The sequence below is a fragment of the Drosophila kikkawai genome, chromosome 3R (genome assembly GCF_030179895.1).
Source record: "Drosophila kikkawai strain 14028-0561.14 chromosome 3R, DkikHiC1v2, whole genome shotgun sequence".
Lineage (NCBI taxonomy): Eukaryota > Metazoa > Arthropoda > Insecta > Diptera > Drosophilidae > Drosophila > Drosophila kikkawai.
The window spans coordinates 32,904,753-32,924,405 of record NC_091731.1 but is presented as its reverse complement, the minus strand read 5'-3'; the positions used below and the strand labels follow the sequence as shown (position 1 = coordinate 32,924,405).

The following is a 19,653-nucleotide window of genomic DNA, read 5'->3' as shown; positions in this document are numbered from 1 at the left end:
TTCACACAAGCTTACCAATATACGTTAGAGCACTAAATTTACTTAATATGGGTATGATTCGCTTTAACAAATACTGTCGGATCGACACGATGCTTGCGGATTTAGGATCGACAAAAATTAATCCGAACTCGGGGACGCCTTGTGAGAAAGAGAACGGAAGTGAGGGGATCCAATGTGACCGTGGCTTGCAAAAATCCTGTTCGCGAATTTTTGTGGTCTTTTTTAGGTCCTATCGCATATTAGCGATTTGGCAGGATCGTAACTTTAACAGCCCGGTTGTTTGAAAAATGTGGGCGATAAAACTTATCGAGTTGCCACACTGGCTCGATTCCCACAACCACAGCTTTGATTTTTAGTCCCTGTGATTAACAATAAAAGCTGAAAAAGGAATCAAGAGCAATCACCAGATATCCTTGGCATGAAATCTACCCAGTTCCTTTCCGTTCATGTCCTCTAAGAGGTAAATTGACTGTCCAATTCTTGCCTTCACTCGGGCCTTGATACCTACAGGAGCGAGTTTCGCATTAAAATCCTTTGCTGCGTTGCTAAGTACAAAATTCCTTTTGACTACTTCTTGGCCAACCTCAAAAGAACGGGGTCTTGTTCGAAGATTGTAAGACTTTTGGTTTGCCTCGTAAGCCTTATTCAAATGTTTGCCGATGTTAGAACGAATCCTTTGGAATTCGTCAGTTTTTGTCAGGCTTACTTCGCCTTCTGCAAGAAGGTTTAGTTTACGCAGCAGTTTGTAGTCATGACCGTGGGATATCATGTGTTGACCAAAAACAACATGATAAGGCGATAAACCGATGGATTGGTGAATCGAGTTACGAAGAGAGCAGTTGATGCTACTGAGAAATGTGTCCCATTCGCGTTGGTCGGTGCGAATATATGCTCTTAAAGCAGCATTGATTGAACGGTTGACTCTCTCAGCACTGTTGGATTGTGGAGCATAGGCACCAGTAAACATATGACGAACGCCATATTTCGAAAGGAAGTCAGAGAAATCACGGCTTTTAAATTGAGTTCCGTTATCACTGACGACTGTTTCGGGTACACCAAAGCATGAAAATATTTCATCGCGCAATATATTGATGACCACTTTAGCCGTAAACTTTTTCACTGCTTTTAGAAAGGTGAATTTGGAAAAGTGATCAAGAATAATCAATATTCCAATATTGCCGGAATTGGAGCGCGGAAATGGCCCTATAAAATCGAGATAAAGTCTTTGGAATATCCTTTCACTTTGCACTTGTGCTCCCATTGGTGGTTTTAAAGAATGGGTAGGATATTTTGTGGTCTGGCATGTTTCGCAATTTCGAATGTAATCACGAACGTTGATAACCATGTTTGGCCAATAGAAACGTCGTCTGATACGCTCTAGGCATTTGGCCATTCCACAATGAGCAGATGTTGGTTGGTCGTGAGCCGAACTAATTACACTTTGACGCAACGACTCAGGAACGAAAAGTTTCCAGCAATCGTCTGGTGAAACGTCATAAGAATTGGGGAACGTTGCACGATGATAGATGAACTCATCTATGACTTTGAAATCCGGTGATTTCAGAGATTTGAATTTGTCTCTGAGAGCGGAGTACTCTTCCGATTGAAAAGCGCTTGATGATAGGTCAATTTCGGGATAAATTTCAAGGTCTATTGCAGAGATGTCAATCTCTTCGAACGATCGAGACAAAGCATCTGCCACCACATTTTCGGTTCCTTTGCGATGTTCGATTTGGAAAGAAAAACCCTGTAGCTTGATAGCCCATCTTGCCAATCTACCGCTTAGATCCGATTGGTTCATTAGCCATCGAAGACTTGAGTGATCGGTTACTACCTTAAAGCTATGACCGTCAATGTACATTCTGAACTTTTTAATTGCTAACACTACAGCCATGCATTCGAGTTCCGTAACTGTATAGTTACGCTGGGCTTTGTTTAGCTTTTTGGACATGAACGCTATGGGACGCTCACAACCGGAATCGTCGCATTGAGCTAGAACTGCACCCACTCCATGTAGTGAAGCATCACACTGCAAAATGAATGGTTTGTCGTAATTGGGATGAACAAGGCAAGGAGCAGAGCATAACTTAGCCTTGATGTTTTCGAAAGCTTCTTGGGCATTATCGTTCCAACTTAGTGTTTTGCCACGTAGTTGTTCCGTCAGATGGAAAATGACTGTGGAATAGTTGGATATGAACCGCTGGTACCAACCAGTCATACCAAGAAATCTTCGGAGCTGTTTTTGGGTCTTCGGAACCGGAAATTCGCTCACGGCTGCGATTTTGTTTGGATTTATTTGAAGAGTACCTTCACCCACCAGGTAACCAAGGTAGTCTACAGTTTTCAGGCAGAATTGACTTTTCTGAACGTTTATTGTTAATCCAGCCTTACGCAATTGGGTAGCTACTTCGGATAAATGCAGAAGATGTTCTTCGAAGTTGTTTGACAAAACAAGCAGGTCATCGAGGTAGACTAACACATGCGATTTTAATTGATAGGGAATAACCAAGTCCATTAATCGGCACATGGTTTGTGGAGCGTTTGACAATCCAAAAGGCATCCTCTTGAATTGATATAGCGGACGATTCGGAACGGTAAAAGCAGTTTTGGCACGAGATTCTTGATCTAAACAGATCTGCCAAAAGGCATCTTTGAGGTCAATTTTGGATATGCAGTGTACGGGTGGAAGTCGACTCAGCAATCCATCCATTATAGGGATGGGGTATGCGTCCTTCACCGTGACTGCATTCAATTTCCTTGCATCGAGACAAAATCGTACCTTGCCAGGCTTGATGTGCAAGATAACTGGAGAAGACCAAGGCGATGAAGGAGCCTCTTCGATGACATCCATTTTAATCATGCGGTCGATTTCTTCACATAAAAGTTTTTCTTTAGCTGGTGAAAGTGGATAGAATCGTTGCTTTATTGCCTTTGCATTGGATGTGTCGATATTGTGCTCTAACAACCTAGTTAATCCTAAGCCCTCGTTCTCGAATGATGGAAAAAAGTCTATCACTTTCTGCAATTTTGATTTTTGTAAATCGGACAATCTCACATTATTCGAGTGTTCTTCCGGTTCACAGTTAATTTCGTTGATCGCAACTGTTTGCTTGATCGAAATGCCAAAATTTTGCCAAAAATCCATTCCGCATATAACTTCATGCTTTATCGAAGGTACTATCAGGAATTCAAAGTTGTCACTAATTGAGTTATAAGTCAGGGGAATGTGTATCGTGCCTGCAACATATTGCGATTGCCCATCAGCGGTTCTCACTACCGATTTAAATTTATTAAACGGCTTAGCTGAAATTATTTGTTTTGCTAGCTCACCACCTATAACGCTTTTGTTGGCGCCACTGTCCAAGAGAGCTAAATACGGTTGACCAAATATTTCTATGTTTGTAAAAGGCCGAATATCGCTTTTGTTTTGTGCGATTGAGGAAATCATAAAACGATTTAATGATCGCTTACGAGTCCAAAATTTACGAATTCGCCGTGAAGATCGCTGTTTGCGACGATAAACAGGATTAGCTTGCAAAATTTGGGATCTACGCTTTGCGTACTCCTGTACCCGCAAATGGTATGGGTTAAAAGGTTTGGTTTCTGATATGTCTGGTTGAAAGGTAGGCAAAATGGAATGAACATCATTTGCCACAAAATCTGGTTCTGTTGGTATTTTCGAAGCTAGCGGCGGACATCCGTTTTCTTCGCGTAACGAATGTCCTTCTTGGGGTTTTCCGAAACCGAATTACATTTTGCACAGTTGGGCTTATACACCTCCGGTGTTCCACAACCATAACAAAAAATACGACGAGGTTTAAGGCAATTGTGGTAACTGTGGCCTGTTTCCTCACAGTTCCAGCACTTAATTTTCTCAGCCGTCTTAACTACACAAATTTCATCCTCGACCTCACGTTCTTCCTCCGACTGAGATTCTGAATCTTCTTCCTGCAGAATTGCGTTAACGAAACGCTTGCTTGGGTTCGAACGTTGAATGGGCTTCATTCGGGTGTTAAGAAAGAATTCTTCGTGCCTGTGACACTCCTTTCGCAATGTTGCTAAGTTTGGGGTGTCAATGTGCAATAATTCGTGCTTGATCTCCGGTCTGAGATTATGACGAACTTCTACCGCAATTTCACTGTCCTGCATTGGTTCACGAAGGGAATCTGCGATGGAAAGCATTGCATCCAAAAAGTCATCAAAATTTTCCGTGTTACCCTGTTTGCGTCTACGCATGGCACATTTAATCTCACGATCAGATCTCTGATCTTGATATCTTTCCTTTAAACGCCTGCAAAGCAAGTTCCAATTCATGTTATCTGCCGATCTATGAACGCGCCAGTAAAAGGCTAATGCAGGGCCTGCGAACAGTAAGTTAGCAAAATGGGAGAGAAGTTCAAAGTTGCCGTTCAGGCATTGTGAAGTGAGGCAATTGACACGGTAAATAAAATCTTCTATAGCAATGTCGTTAGCTGAACCACTAAATTTAATACGCCAATTGGATATAATATTCGAAATTCTGTCTGGTCGATCCAGAGAGAGATCACTTCGATCACTGCGAAAATCTGGTGAATTCCTAGCCTGTTGAATGTTGTTTCGATCTGAGTTGGCATCGGAACCGTCTCGACTGAAATCTCGCTGCGGCTCACCTTGTCCATTATTGGCAAATGTGGACCTATTCAATTGTGTGAACGCCAAAGTTATTTGTTCTGTAACTGACTGCAGCATGTTAGCTTGGAAGGTCTGCATTGACTTCTGAATCAATTTTTCCACGTGATCTTCCGTTACCACCCTCGAGTCTGAGTTACCCTCGCTACGAATTTCCTGCAGTGAATTTTGCTCAGAACCACCGTTTTGCTTTGCCGCATTTCGCGACGCTGAACGTGTCTGTACCTTGTGTCCCTGAGATCTACTAAGAGGAGCCGAATGAGGTCCTACCTCGGGTTGAGAGAAAGTTTGGCCACACCTGGGGCATTTGTCGTTGTTCTTGCTATAATTGTCAAGGCAAAGCTTGTGGAAAGAATGCTTGCAACGGGCTTCAAGTAAATCCAGATTACACACTGGTCCGTTGCAGATGATGCAATTTGCAGACTCATCAGTCTGAAGATCTACTAAATTTTCATTGCTGTGTGTCAACATTTTTGACGCTTTTCGAAATATAAAACAAAAAAACGAAATGAGATACGGTAAGATAAGATAAGATACGATATAACGAAAACAAACTGGTCGTTCGAGATGAATACGATATACGATAAATGAGAAATGCAGTTTAGGTCTTACCCTGGGTAGTATAGCAATTGGTTGTGTCATTCAATAGGTACAAATGTTGTAAACGGAATGTAAATAAAGGGTAGTAAAATAAATATCAATTTATTTTGTCTTACCAATTAGAAGAGTAACTAGCCGAATCTATCCAGCCAGATAAAATCTCGATCCTAACTGATAAGAAGGTAGTGTTTGAATATTGAAATCCTGGTATAGAACCGACTTTGAATCAGAACTATAATTCCAAGGAATCAATTACTCAAATTGGAATGTTCTTTTAACTATAATGTTCGATTATTACCGAACTGATAGAAAAAAAACAGTTAAAAGTATTACGTTTCCTCCGGTATGGCTCCGAACCTATCCAGATGCCATCAATTCCAGGACAGAATTTGAAATACTAAACGGAAACTAGAAGTGGATGGTTTGAATATTAACGGGAAGCTCGGCTGTCAAACGACAGGTGCCTAATCAGGCATCGGGCTGGCCTTAACGTTTGGGCGCCAATTAATTATGTAACAAACACACTCACCGAGCGTTGTCCACCTCAACACGCTCTGTCTACTTTTTCTGCTCGGCAGGCTCAGGGAAAATGGGCGTGGGTTTTGTGTTGACATGAACAATGGTGCTACATAACTAATATTGTAGACAGAGATACTCTAGCTGGGGATATGGTAAATAATATGAATCAGACGAAGGAAGTGTACCTATTGAAGATGAGGCTCCGATGTTATTGGCCTCAATCTAAACCCTCCCAACCTGTGAAGTCCATTCAGGCTCCACCCTTATACAACCAATGCTCTACATCCCCTTAGGTGCCCAACAAGATATCAAATTAGTTCATTTTCAAAGTCATATAATTGCAGGCTGAGATAATATTGAAAGACATTTTCCTAAATCTAATCCTTAAGCCTAAGTTTACGTTATTTACGTTACGAGACCTCTTATTGAGTCAGTTTGTTTTAGATCCAATGAAAGGAAATAAAATTTAAGATAAGAAAGAACGCTTTTTCCTTTTTTACTTTATATTAAATAGATTAACTTATTAATATTCTTTTGAATCAATTAATTAATTAAGATGTGCAAACTATTTCAGAAATCTTGGCGAAATTATAAGGATGGGTTCAGTTTTATTTTGTTGTTTTGCGGCTAGGCCGTACTCACGCTTTCTCCATCGACGTCAGCAGGCCTGATGACTGGTGATGTGTAGCTGTATGTGTTTTAAGTTATTTGAGGGACAAAACGATATTATAATTGCCAAATCTCCCAAAAAAAAATTGCTAAATTACGACCGAAAAGGTTTATAAGTACGAATTCTTAAATCAAAAGCTCCTATATGCAAAATTAATTATATTTTAGACACTATCATTCATGTTTATCCGCTCCTGGAGCAGAGTGTGGGCCGGATCAGCCACCAGCTCTCAATACGGATATGTAATGCTACTTCCGTCGTTCGCGCTGATGAAGATGACACGCACTATGTGCGACAGGGATGGCCGCAATCCCTTGCGTGAGGCGTGAGCGGAACGAGACCAGCCCGCCAAGGTGTGGATGCGGCAGAGCGCACGCGATGTGGCAAAGATGCACGGCGATGTGGCAAAGAACGATGTGGCCACGAAAAAGACACACGGCGATCCAATAGGTGCGCCGAAGAAAAGCACGGTGATCCAATATGTGCGCCGAAGAAAAGCACGGTGATCCAATATGTGCACCGTGTGAGGGAACGGCGATCCAATATGCGCGCCGTGTGAGGGAACGGTGACACGTTAGCGAGGCGGTAAAGAAAATCCAAATCGAGGATCACCGCAATCGGCACGTGTATGGCCGCCGAAATGGGAAGCGCAGCCCCACGCTGTGCGTGCGAATGCTCCGATGACACGTGGCGTTGATCCCGCTGAGAAGCCACAGACAATGCCAACGATGAATGCCACAAATGACTGCCACCTCACGTGGTGGGCAATTGCTGGCAAAAACAATGCCGGTCGCTTGGACGACTCTGCCGATACGGCTGACGCTGTTTTGAAAAGGCAAAATTAGCACTCCGGCGATCGATTATTCACACAAGCTTACCAATATACGTTAGAGCACTAAATTTACTTAATATGGGTATGATTCGCTTTAACAAATACTGTCGGATCGACACGATGCTTGCGGATTTAGGATCGACAAAAATTAATCCGAACTCGGGGACGCCTTGTGAGAAAGAGAACGGAAGTGAGGGGATCCAATGTGACCGTGGCTTGCAAAAATCCTGTTCGCGAATTTTTGTGGTCTTTTTTAGGTCCTATCGCATATTAGCGATTTGGCAGGATCGTAACTTTAACAGCCCGGTTGTTTGAAAAATGTGGGCGATAAAACTTATCGAGTTGCCACACTGGCTCGATTCCCACAAATTAGCAGCGAGCATGCAATAGTTCTTCGGGATGACTATTTTTAGCTTTTCGAGTGGTTGAGGGGGAAAAATGAAAATGAAAATGAAAACATAGCGAAAACTCAGCGGCAATTAGCCGAGCTGCCAGCCAAAATGTTGGGCCTAATTCGAATTAGGCTTCGCCAGAAATACATATACATATGCAGAGTGCTGGCAGCGAGTTCATGTGGCAAACGGAATATTTCATTAAATTATAGCCAACCGCAGAGGAAAGTCAGGCCGCTGCAAATGCCGCTTGATTGATGCTGCTTTCGGGGAAAACTCGGCCCAATTTCATACATCTCCGCCCTCTGCCTTTTTGGGGGCCATGTTAATCAGCCGTATACAATTTCCACTCACCCCGTTATGAATATTTAAGCAAATTATATTTGCTCGCTGAAAATTCTGTCGGCCTGTCATGTGAATAGATGTGACAGCAGCTGGGGCCCACAGTCGTCTCCTGCCTCCTTCGGGGAAGAATTCGAGTGGAGAGCAGGCGAGCATTCAGAAGACTCGACTCGGAATGCTAATTTCATTTTGTTTATTGTTTTGGCTACAACTTAATTGGCCCGCTCCCCTGCTACTCCTCGCCGCAACGCCAGCTACTTCATTCCCAGCAAATGTTTATAAATCAATCAACATCAATAATGTTTCGGCAAGCAAGATGGATGGCCTGGAACTCTGATGAGATGGGAGATGTGGAGATGTGGCGATGAGGAGATGAGTTCTTGTTGATGGCTGCCCGCATAACGCCAATTAATTTGCCTCTGCCAAGGCTGCTTTCATGCACTCCAGAGTGGCAGTGGTGAAAAATTGTTGGAATACGAATTATAAAGAAAAATAAGAGAACGAAAGTAAATCAAAACCAGCAAATAAATTTCATTAATTAACTACTTAAGTATAGCAATAAATTAAGGAAGAGATCCTAGAGGTTTATAGAACTCAGATACCTAACCTGACACTGTTCTGTAGATCGATTTAAGTGGTTCCTTTTACAATATTCTTTTATTTAAATAAATCTTTATCATTAAAACTTTCATTGTAATTTAATAAGCTTGTTACAGAGATTCACTTTTATAAAGAATTGGCTGTGATCTCTACATCCATCTCATAGATCCCTGCTTCTCCTCAGACATTGTAGCGACGACGGCATTGCTGCATGGCCTCATTGAACTCCTTGCAGACCGAGATGTCGTTGTTCTCCTCGGTGCACTTGAGGAACTGCCTCAGTTCGAAGGCGCAGGGTCCATCCTCCACCAGCTGATGGCTACGATATGGCTGCTGTATGTTTTTGACTTCAGATTCCTGCTGCTGCTGCTGCTGCGGTGCCTGTTGCTGCTCCTGCTGCGCCGTTCCAGACTGACCACGCCCACTGAACATACCTGTGACGCCAGCGCCCACGGCATGACCAACTGCAGATCCAGCAGCCACGCCTGCAGCCGTGGTGGCCATATCCTTAAACATATCGCCCGTGCTTCGACCCTTGGCCTCTGCAGCCGGAGCCGGGGTAGGGGTCACTACTGGCACGTTTTCCTTCTTGGGCTTCTGCACTGCAGGCAAGTTTCTACTGCTCCCGCCATTTACCGCATGGCTGCTGCTTTGGCGATGGCTTGGCTGCCGGCGCACCGATCCATTTCCAGAGGATCGAGTCTCGGAACGTTGACGGGGCATATTATGGGGCAAAGCAAAAATTTTTGGTGGAAAAAACAGGGCCAAACGTTCCTTCGACTGAAAAGCTGAATTTCGAATGACGACCAAGCAACACTGACATCTGACCCCAAAGAGTTGAGGCGAGAGAGCCAGGGCCAACTGAGGCCACAATCTTCCCCAAGAATCCCAAAGCCTGTCCGCTAATTAACATTGCACAGGTGTCGCTGGGGTTAATTGCAATGTGCACGGAACTTGGTGGCAAATTGCACTGTGGTCGCTCTGCCCTGGCTTTGATATAATATTATGAGATTACACTTTGCTGTTATAGAACTAATTAAGTTGACAAATCCCTAGAGATGTCAGAGTATTTCTATACAGATTGCATTAATTCTTGCAGTAAATATTCAGTTAATAATAATACCCTAGCACCACCAGTCTCTATTCTACTTGTGATATATGCTCTGGTCAGCTGCTGCTCAGCTTCAATTGATATATAGTGTTTCCCAGGCGTTTCATTACTTTTGACAGACACTGCATTACACTTGCCCGCAAACTTATTGCACTCAGGCAGACACGCACACAGCCTGGCTGTGAGATATGTCCGGGAGACTGCCCGATTTCATTTGCATCCCCTACGATGTCTGTGGGCTGTTTGCTCGCTCTATAGTATATACCATTTGATATTTGCTGATCTCAGAAACTGGCACGCTTTCAATTCGGAATCCCACTCAAGTGCTTGGCTGTGCGGACTGCACTTTGGGTTAATTAAGCGTTGACGGCCACAGTGCGTATGATTAATGTGGGCTGCATTTCCATTTCTGGCAGCCGCCCAGAGCCTAATTCAGGGCTCGCAAGTGGCTCTCAAGTGCTACCCATTATAATCCACCTCCAATATGCTATATTACCTCAATTACGTTGGCAATTTTCGCCAAAAACTGAATACAAAAATACAATTAAAGTCGACTTGCATACCAACTCGAGCACTCATAACTGCCTGGAGAATCGAGCGGCCAGAATATGGAGAATGGAGAACATTTCAAATGCGGTAAATTACAGTTAACGATTTTGTAGCACAGCAATTTGCTTTATCTGTAGATTTCTATCTACGGTTTGTAAATGTATTTCCACGTACACCGTTTGTTTTGCATGTCAGCCAGTCGGTTGCTTTGTCGGTCCGCCGGCAGGTGCTATCCATGCCCGCAGAGCCACCTCATCTGGTCATTGGCCAGCAGAGAAAGCCAAAGCCAAGCCATTGTGGCTAGCATGTCCGAGTGTATGTCTGCACTGGAAAAATTTATGTTTGAAAAGGAAAAAAGCATATAAATCAAGCTAAATTTAAATTCCCATATCATACTAAATGTTCAATACTATAGACTAAAATTTAAACTAATTTTAAGAAATATTTCCATACTTTTTCAAATTTCGAATTTAAAAATTCTTCCTTTTAAAACAGTTGAAGTTTTTTAGTATTAATTTTCTCCCAGTGCTCCTTTGCGGCTAACAAATGTAGAAACACCGCCATAAAGGTGTTGAAATAACTGCTGCACAGTTGCCCCCAGCCCAGGCTTTGTTTGCCTTCGTTTGCAACGTTTCTTTGGCTCAATTGTTACGGCGTTTTATGGTTATTGTGTTGAGGGAGGGCGCAATGCAAATTGCCGCCACATAATTATGTCGCAGCGAAGTAGTCCAAAAGAATGGACTCTATATATGCCGACCGTAATGCCGTCTGAATGTGAAGTTTTGCTGCATCAAAGTTTCGCAATTGCCCCGAAAAAGTTGCGGATCTCTGACACCTGGACAAGTCAAACTTTTCCGTGTCTAATAGAACTGGGAATAATAGAAATGGGAACTTTTAATTTGCCATTGCCCTGACAACTCACGCAATGGAAACACAGAAAACTCCAGAGAGAAAAGCGGAAGGATACGAAAAAACCAAAGTTGCGGGGTGACTGAGCTGGACTTCAGGTAAATCAGCTACTAATTGCATGGCACCGATGATGGGTTCGCGATAACAAAGCAATTTCAATCTACCTGTCGATAAAAGGTAGAAACTTTAATTTCCACTTTAGAACTGCACTGTGGTTAGAGTGTATATAATTCAGTAAAAACAGGAGAATAATTTTACATAATTTTAAACCTTAAACTGACAGAAAGTTTTTATTATAAAATAGCTTTGGAATAATATTTAGTGTATGAAAAGGTAAGTTCTTTTTCAGATTAGAATTTCATTTTGTTCCCTCTTTTTTCCGTAGCACTTTTTATTATGGAAACCAACCGTGCAACTTGCAACTGTTCCATTCAACTTTCATCAAGTGTCAGGCCGCAATTCCTGCTCCTTGACTAATGATCGCGTGCCGGGGCATTGCAATCTGCCACTGCAATAGTGCAACTTCACGCACGTATTTCCCGGGGGACAGGCAAACAAATGAATTTAGTCTTCGGAGCCTTATATAAATTGCCTCGATTCGGGGCGGAGTTCAACATTTTGCAGTCATTTTTTGCGAGCTCAACGAAGGGGCAGTACGGCCAGGGCAGAGCTCTGAATTATATTCCCATTTTTTTCGCTTATTAGCTGGGACCCAAAAATTAAGCCGAAAATTAATGATTGCACTTTCAAGAGTGAGAGAGCGAACGATGCAAAGACTTCATTGTAAAGGGCTTTGCTTGGCAACTTGGTAATGTGCAGATTAAAAATTTTCGCCCCATCGTTCTGCTGAGTTTTCCACTTTTCCGCGGCGAGAGCGCGCAAAGTTTCGAAGGGGGGACCTGCCTGCCAGTGTTTAAGGAGCCGCGAAAGAAGTTTTTAATGAAAATAAATCATGCGCACACTCGACTGCCTACAAGGGCAGACTTCAGACTTCGAGGAACCAGGGACTTATCGCCCGGGAATAAGCCAACGCGGTGCCCTTATGCGACGCTGCCACGCAAGGCAAAAAGCTAACAACAAAAAATTCCAAAAAATTTATGGACTTGCTCCAGTTGACACTCGATATAAATCAGGGACTTGCAATTAGAGAGCGGGCCAAATTACACCAACTCACGAGAGACACTGTCCCAGAACTATCGTTTTCGGGTCACCCCAGGGACGGGCGGTCCATCCTAATTGGCAAACTGTGCTGGGAATCACCCCCCAAGGTTTTCTCACATATCCAAAATGCCACTGGCCACAGGTGTTTATTTAATTAATTTACATAAATCAACTGCACACACACACACACATATATATACTATGTATATATGACATGCAAATTGCACTTGGGCAGGATTTAGGCTGCATTTAATAAGTAATTAATTTTAAATCAGCTTATTGACCCAACAACAAGGCCGAGCCTAAAAACTGTTTATACTAATTAAATGACAGGGCTACAGAGCAAATAAATAAAGTTAAGCCTATATTTACGTTGTGGTGCACACGTTGCGTATACGCAATGTTGACGATGAACTTGGATTATGGTGCAAAAACAGGCCGAGCAGATAATTATGCAAATGCAAAAGGCTACTTTTGGGTAGAATAACAAATATATAAAATAGAAATGAGATTGATTTTAAATTAATCCGTTTTTTTAGTACCAAAATATGAATATTCATAAAATTAGTCGTGCGTTAATGTGAAATTAGCAATATTGTTACGTTAGAAATTTAATGAAAAAATGTTCTAAAAAATGTAAAGGGAAATTATATTTTTTAAAATATTTTAAAAAACAAACTTAAAAGGAAAACCTTATTAAAAAAATTAATCTATCAAAAATATAATAATTATATTATTATTAAATTGTTATAGAGTATATATATTTATACTATCTTGATTAACGAAAAATCTTATAAAATTACTGACCAAGAGAACCATAATTAAATTTCTTAAAGCTAACCATTCCTTAAATTAGCAACTTTTGGTTTTCCTCATCGTGTTATTTTGCGATGAAATGTGTATGTTTTCTAGACACTTTGCACGAGCGGCTTAAATTTGCCAGCCATTCCATTACGGTAACTAATTGCCAACGTCGGCTACAAATTCCTCACTCGATTGTCTGCAGAAAATTGTGCTCGAAATAAATTGCGCCCAGGCAAATAAATAATGCATGGTTAAAGCAAATGGTGGGGCGTAACGAGGGGACATGCAAATAATGGCGGGCTCTTTTCTGCCTTGGCAAATCACTTTGAGTTATTGTATTTAGCCTTCAACACGGTAAAATAAATATTTTAAAGCCTCGCACACACCCACCGACACCAACACCTACACCTCCACCTACACCTGCAAAAGGTGTCTAACAGCACGCACTTTGGGCGATGATTGATATGGCAGCCATGGGCGGGCGGGACACGCAGAGGGGACGCCTGGTCACAAAACTTTCCTTTCCTATGCCCCTCAAAAGCCCTAGGTCTCGAAATAAAAAGTACAGAAAACGTCGAGTGTCAAAGTTTTTGTGCGCGCTTAGCGCTTTTGATGAATTGTTAAAAGAAAATCGCGCGTATGTGTAAACATTTTGGTCTACTCCGAGGATAGGACAAAGAATTTCTTGACGGGGGCTGGAATTGTACGAGTACGTACATATATACGTATATATGTATATCTGTGTGAAAATCAACAGTACCAGCCATGGCAAAGAAACGTGGCAGCTTTTGAAGCCGCCGACGAGCAAATGGCGGAAGCTCAAGCAGCTGCTGCTGATGATGGCGGTGGCTGTCGGTAAACAGAAAAGACTTAAATCGAATGAGGAAAGTGTTGGGAATCCAAAGATATTGACGGGTTAATACTCTACCTCACAGCGCCCTTGATAGCAAAGATATAACTGGTTATCAATGGGTTAAATGACCTTGACTGAGACCTCAATGAAAATAACTTTACCATTTAAGTACAAAGGAAAAATATATAACATTTAGATAAGATTCCCGAAATATAAAGAGTATTTCATTAAGAAATATAATTGGATAAATAACTAACTTTAAATATGTCATGCTTTTAATTTAGGATAATAAAAATAGTGTCTAGATAATGTATTTCTAATGTTTAAATATTAAATGGTTAAAGGAAAACAAGACATTTGCTAAGTTCTTCAGACTCGAGGTAAAGTGGGCTTCTTATTGGGTATAGATCGTTGCTCAAACAAGCACATTAATTTATATTTTTATTATTTATAATTTTCTTGTATTCAATTTACATTTTTTATAAATTCCTATTGCTGGAAATATGTTTTGTAACCAGCTTTTAATATCCTTTAATTATAGAAAATTGACCTGGCTTTGAGTTTCAGAGAAACTTAACAAGGCTAAGTCAAAGTGAATCATTATTCAACTTCTAGTGAATAGTACATGAGGAAAATTAAAGGTAATTGCTCGAGTGACTCATTTCGCTCAGACATTTGTGTGAATCACATATTTAAATTCTATGCTTATGTACCGGAAAATGAAATTAGCAGGAAACCTTTATTTATGTTGCTATAGCCACACTAGACTATCTCACAATTCCGGTTAGGGTATTTATCCAGACTGACTGAGACTGAGTAGGAAAACTTTTTGCAGGCTCTTCACTTTTAATCTGTCTTAGAGCGACTAATACGCACACGGAGACTTGTGCAAATATATGCATATGCGAGCTGTCATTCCCCAGAATTCCTGGTATTTACTTGGATTCTGCGTGGGCACCTAATCCTTGTCAGAGAAGCCACATTTGGAGGGTGGAAAATAAGGGAAAAGCGGGAAATGGAACGGTATACACACACACACACACACTCAGGCATATGGCGAAGACACTCATCACATCCAATCATCAATCACATGCTTTGGTGATTCATTGATAAGCTCTCCCTTCTCAGGATCCCTGGCTCTCAGTAAGGGGCCTTCGTGGCAATCATGTTAATAATGCCGCAAGATGTCGGCCACCAGCCATTAGCCTGGCCATTAGGCTTTCACCTTCCCTGTCCCCTCTTCCTCACCATTTCCATTTACCCGGGTCAATTAATTTAAAGAGCTTTAAAGCAAACAACAACAATAAAAACTCCGAAATGAAAAACACCAAACTAAATGAAACGAAACTTAAGAAAAAAGAAGGGAATTTGTTTATTTTGATTTTTGGAAAATCAATTTTAAATTTGTTGTTTATTTTTGATGTGGTTATCCGGCCAGCAGCCATTACCATTGCCGTGTAAACAAATCGTTCGTTTTTTTCGCAGATGCCACAAACAGACACGCATTGAAAAATTATAAAAAAAACCCAACAAAATATAAATAAAGGGTAAACATTCATGCAGAAAACATATGAAATCGAAAGAGTGTTTGTTAGGGATGTTTATCATGAAAATATCGGGATCAATACACCATAAATAGCGATTATAAAAGGAAAGTTAAAAAGCAGAATGTAAAAAGATGGGAATAATTAATAAAATAACAATGATAATTAATGGATAAATGTTAACAATAAATAATATCTTTGAAATAAGAGCTGATACATTATATTCATCACAGCTACTTTCCATTTTTAGATTCAGAAACTCTTATATTTATGGTACTAAGACGGCAGGTCACTATAACTGCCACAGATTGTATTTGAAAATCTTTATGACTAGCTTTAAAATGATTAAATGTTTTAAACCCCTCGATATTTTGTGCCATCGCTAGTGTGTGTGTGTGTGTGTGTGTGTGCTCTCACCATTAGTGTCACAAGTGTAATTGTTTTTTAATCGCATTGATAGCGCCCGCCAGAAGCAAATTCCACACACGAAATTATTTCGAGTGTGTGCTAAAACCACTTGAAAAAACGCCAAGAGCTTTGAAAGTGACCCAAAAAAACAAAAACACCGAGTGTGCTCATATGCAAGTGGTGTGTGTGCGTTAATGCTCATAAACAAACAAAGGCAAAGGGCGAGGAGGGGCTTCGCGGGAGCGGAAGTGAAAAGCATTTGACTTAAGCTCGCCAAAATGGCGATAAAAAATTTACATAATGCCCCCGCCCACATAATACAAAAAAAAAAAGAAAAACATGAAAGCGAAATAGTGCGAAATATGCAAGTGGGGAGAGCGCATAAGTGACTGACAAATGGCAAGTGACACTCGGGAAATGGAAAATGCAACAAAATAGTGAAGGAAATGCCAAAGCGAGAATGGTGCAAGCAATATTACGAAGTCTACATTCAAAAGACTGACTAAAACAGAAAATATTATAGTTCACCTAAGAGATATTACAAGAGTTAATAAATTAGTATTTAAGGAAATTCAAAATTAGTTCTCACTTTAAATATTCCATAAATCTAATCATTTCTAAATCCTTTAAACTAAATCTTGCTAGAAATACTCCTAACCTACATATATCTCTCTGGCTGTAATCGAAGTCTCGACTAATGGCTTCACTTTTCACTGCTCTGCTAATGGGGCCTCTACTTAGTTTCCTATGCTCAAGACAAGAGGCCAATGCAAAATGCATTATATCAATTTCGCTTCGAGGCCCGCATTCAGCTTTTATATCCTTGAATATCCTGGTTGGCACTATATATGCGCATATATAGATAGATACAGTAAAGATGGGGCACCAGGATGCCCGGGGATGGATTTTAATAAGCAAACACGACGACCATCAGTGCAAAACGTGCCACAAGCACCACAATGTAAGATTTGATAAAAAGCCATAAAAAGCAGAGGCAGCCAGAGATGGCAGGGCAAGACTTGGGGCCAAGACTGTAAAATAATAATGAAGTCAATTTCAATGATGTTGCTGTGGCCAAAACAACAAAGCTTAACTCGATCCCATCCTCTTCCCTTTCCCTTTACCTCTACCATCGCCCATAACCCTGAAAACGCTTTTTGTTATTCTTATTATTGCTGCTGTGGACGGCAAAGGGCAACTGAACTGCTGCTGAAAACACAAAAAAAAACAAAAACAAAAAGAAGAAATAATCTAAAACAAAACAAACAAAGGCCTCACGTCACATCGTTTCCTGCAGCGATTTTCGATTTCAGGCTTTTGCCTTTGACGTTGGCCCAGCCCTAAAAGGTTCCGCTTTTAAAATTTCCTCTTTTTATGGCAATTAGCTTATGATTTTCATTGTTATTACAAGGGAACCAAGCGATACAAACCGAAGACGCCCACACCCGCGGCTAGTTTACTTAATGGCACACGTATGTATGTAATTTATGTCAAGTCAAAGTAAACAACTTGCCCATTAAATCGGTGGTAAATGGCTGGCCAAGGCGAAGAACGGCTGGCTGAAAACCAAAGGGAAAACCAAATGCAAAGGGAATGGGAAAGGGCGAAAAAGTTGCTTTGAAAGTATTGCCTAAGCTGTCGTTTTCCAGATTGCTTTTTCCAGCGAATTCAGCAAACTTTTGGCGGAGTCCACTTAAAACTTGACCACTTAAAACTTGCTTACCATTCGGTATTATGCATTTTAAACCAATGTCCACCGCTGACCACCTGCCACCTCCTAAGTGCTTCACTCTATTTTCCCAGGGATAAATGACCTGTTAACACAACTGTCGTAGAATAGGCGCTCGTTCAATTACAATAACTAATTCGAAGCTAATCCCGACTTCGCACGTTTCCGGCCTAATTGGTCGGTGTTTAGAAGGGGAAGAGTGGAAAGTTTGGGTGAAAAAGGGTGGAATGCTCTTTCGGGGCCAAATCAAAACACACACTTCTAGAGTGCGTAAGCGTGTTAGTGTCAAGCGGCTTATCTATTATCATTTCGTTGAATTTCGAATGGTATGAAATGGTAGAGCTTTGCTTGCTTGCCTGCCTGTCTGCTTGGTTGGATGGATGCTGGGATGAGAGCCTTTGTTTGGGGCTTCATTACGCTTGATTTCTTGTGCCCCAGGACGCACATACATCCCACCTTCTACATCCTGTACCTACACCAGCCCAGCATTGTTCAGCCTTCGACAGGATCGAGAGGGAACTCTGCGGCTTCCCCGTCCTGGCGTTATAATGCTTTGGTCTTGGCCGAAGTCATAGGAATGCTGCTGCACTTGGATTACAAGTAAGAGGAAGGTATTAATAAGAAAGTTTTTAAAGCTATTTAGCAAGCTTAAAAAATTTTACAAAAACGTATGGTATCAAAAATTTGTAATCTGGTTCCTTCTTTTACAGTTTCAATATTTTTCCTGATTTTCAGACTTTTTTTCCCGAGTGTCCTGACCCAAACAATGAGTCTGTAAAAGGCGCTCTTCCTCTCACTCCCTGTTACTTTCTCTCTCGTCCGGCGAGGATGGACAGCCAGGCGGCGTGCCGTAGACAGGATGTGGTCACAGGATGCGAGCAGCTCGCCCAAGGACCTGAAGCTGCAGTCGAGTGACCAACCCAATGACTGACACCACTGTAAACAGCCGGCGGAGACAAGCTGAGGGTCCTAGGTAAACAGTCCTGGCCACATAATGAACTGCCTGCTGTGAGGTGCTCTCCACCTTCCAACACACACACACACACAGAAACACCTGGCACCGCACCTGTTGATGGAAAGTCCGTTTCGTGTTGTTGTCCCAGCCAGTCGCACAAAAGCGAGCAACACTTTTTGCACATTTACCAAGTTTATGCAATTTACACAAGCCAGTCAACAGTCACACGTCTCGTTGCGTCCACATCCACTGCTCCCTTCCGTTCCGCTTTTAGAGCCCCATCCCAATGACGCCCTTTAAGCCATTTAAATGCCCCACTTTCCCGGCCAACTGTGCAAAACCACAAGCGTTTCGGTCTGAATAATTGACCAACAGACAAAGCCAACAAAAAATATTAAACAAAATGGGGGAAAAAACCTGGGGACCACAGCAAAGCAGCAAAGCGTAGTCCTACAAGGACAACAAGACAAAAACAAATGAATAAACAAAATTTATGAAGCGAAACCGCAGAGTTAAGCGTTGTCCAGCTTGTGATTTAAGTCCGGCAGTCACCGAGTGGAGCGGTGTACGTGGAAAATCCCTCCATTTATCAACAGCGAAATGCAGCAGTTTTCCCAAAAATGCGGTAAGCAAAACCATATGTCCCAAACGGACTCATCAAATGTGTCCAGCAAGGTGTAAACGATGTTTGGTTAGCATATTCAGACAAAAATAAAATACTTAAAAAGGGTACTCCCAAAAAAAAAAACTAAAATAAAAATAAAAGCAAGCTCAAGAGAATGTTTATAAAGGCATTTAAAAGTATCCAAAATATTGTTTTCAGTTCCTTTCTCTTGGAGTCTATATGCCTATCCCAATGGTCAACACAAACCCACTTGAAGAAAGTGGCCAAATAAATAAATTGAATCGTTTCTCACTCACCCACGCCAAAACTGAACTCATCAAATTTGCCCATCAAGGTGTACAAATATTTCGGCCAAAAATATTTCTATATTTCCATCTGGCAG

General features: G+C 41.5%; 2 protein-coding genes across 2 annotated transcripts in view; both read right to left on the bottom strand.

The window, feature by feature from the left end:
- The window catches only part of 5-HT7 (5-hydroxytryptamine receptor 7), a 45,902-nt gene extending 26,297 nt beyond the window's left edge, over positions 1 to 19,605 (bottom strand). Inside the window, exon 1 of the mRNA XM_070286957.1 lies at positions 19,568 to 19,605. The gene's annotated coding sequence lies outside the window, so the exon portion shown is untranslated. The remainder of the gene's footprint in view (positions 1 to 19,567) is intronic.
- Positions 8,662 to 9,450, bottom strand: LOC108085318 (coiled-coil-helix-coiled-coil-helix domain-containing protein 10, mitochondrial). Its single transcript, XM_017181873.3, has one exon. The coding sequence runs from the start codon at positions 9,344 to 9,346 to the stop codon at positions 8,804 to 8,806; it is 543 nt and encodes a 180-aa protein (XP_017037362.1). The 5' UTR covers positions 9,347 to 9,450; the 3' UTR covers positions 8,662 to 8,803.
- Positions 19,606 to 19,653: the final 48 nt, after the last annotated feature.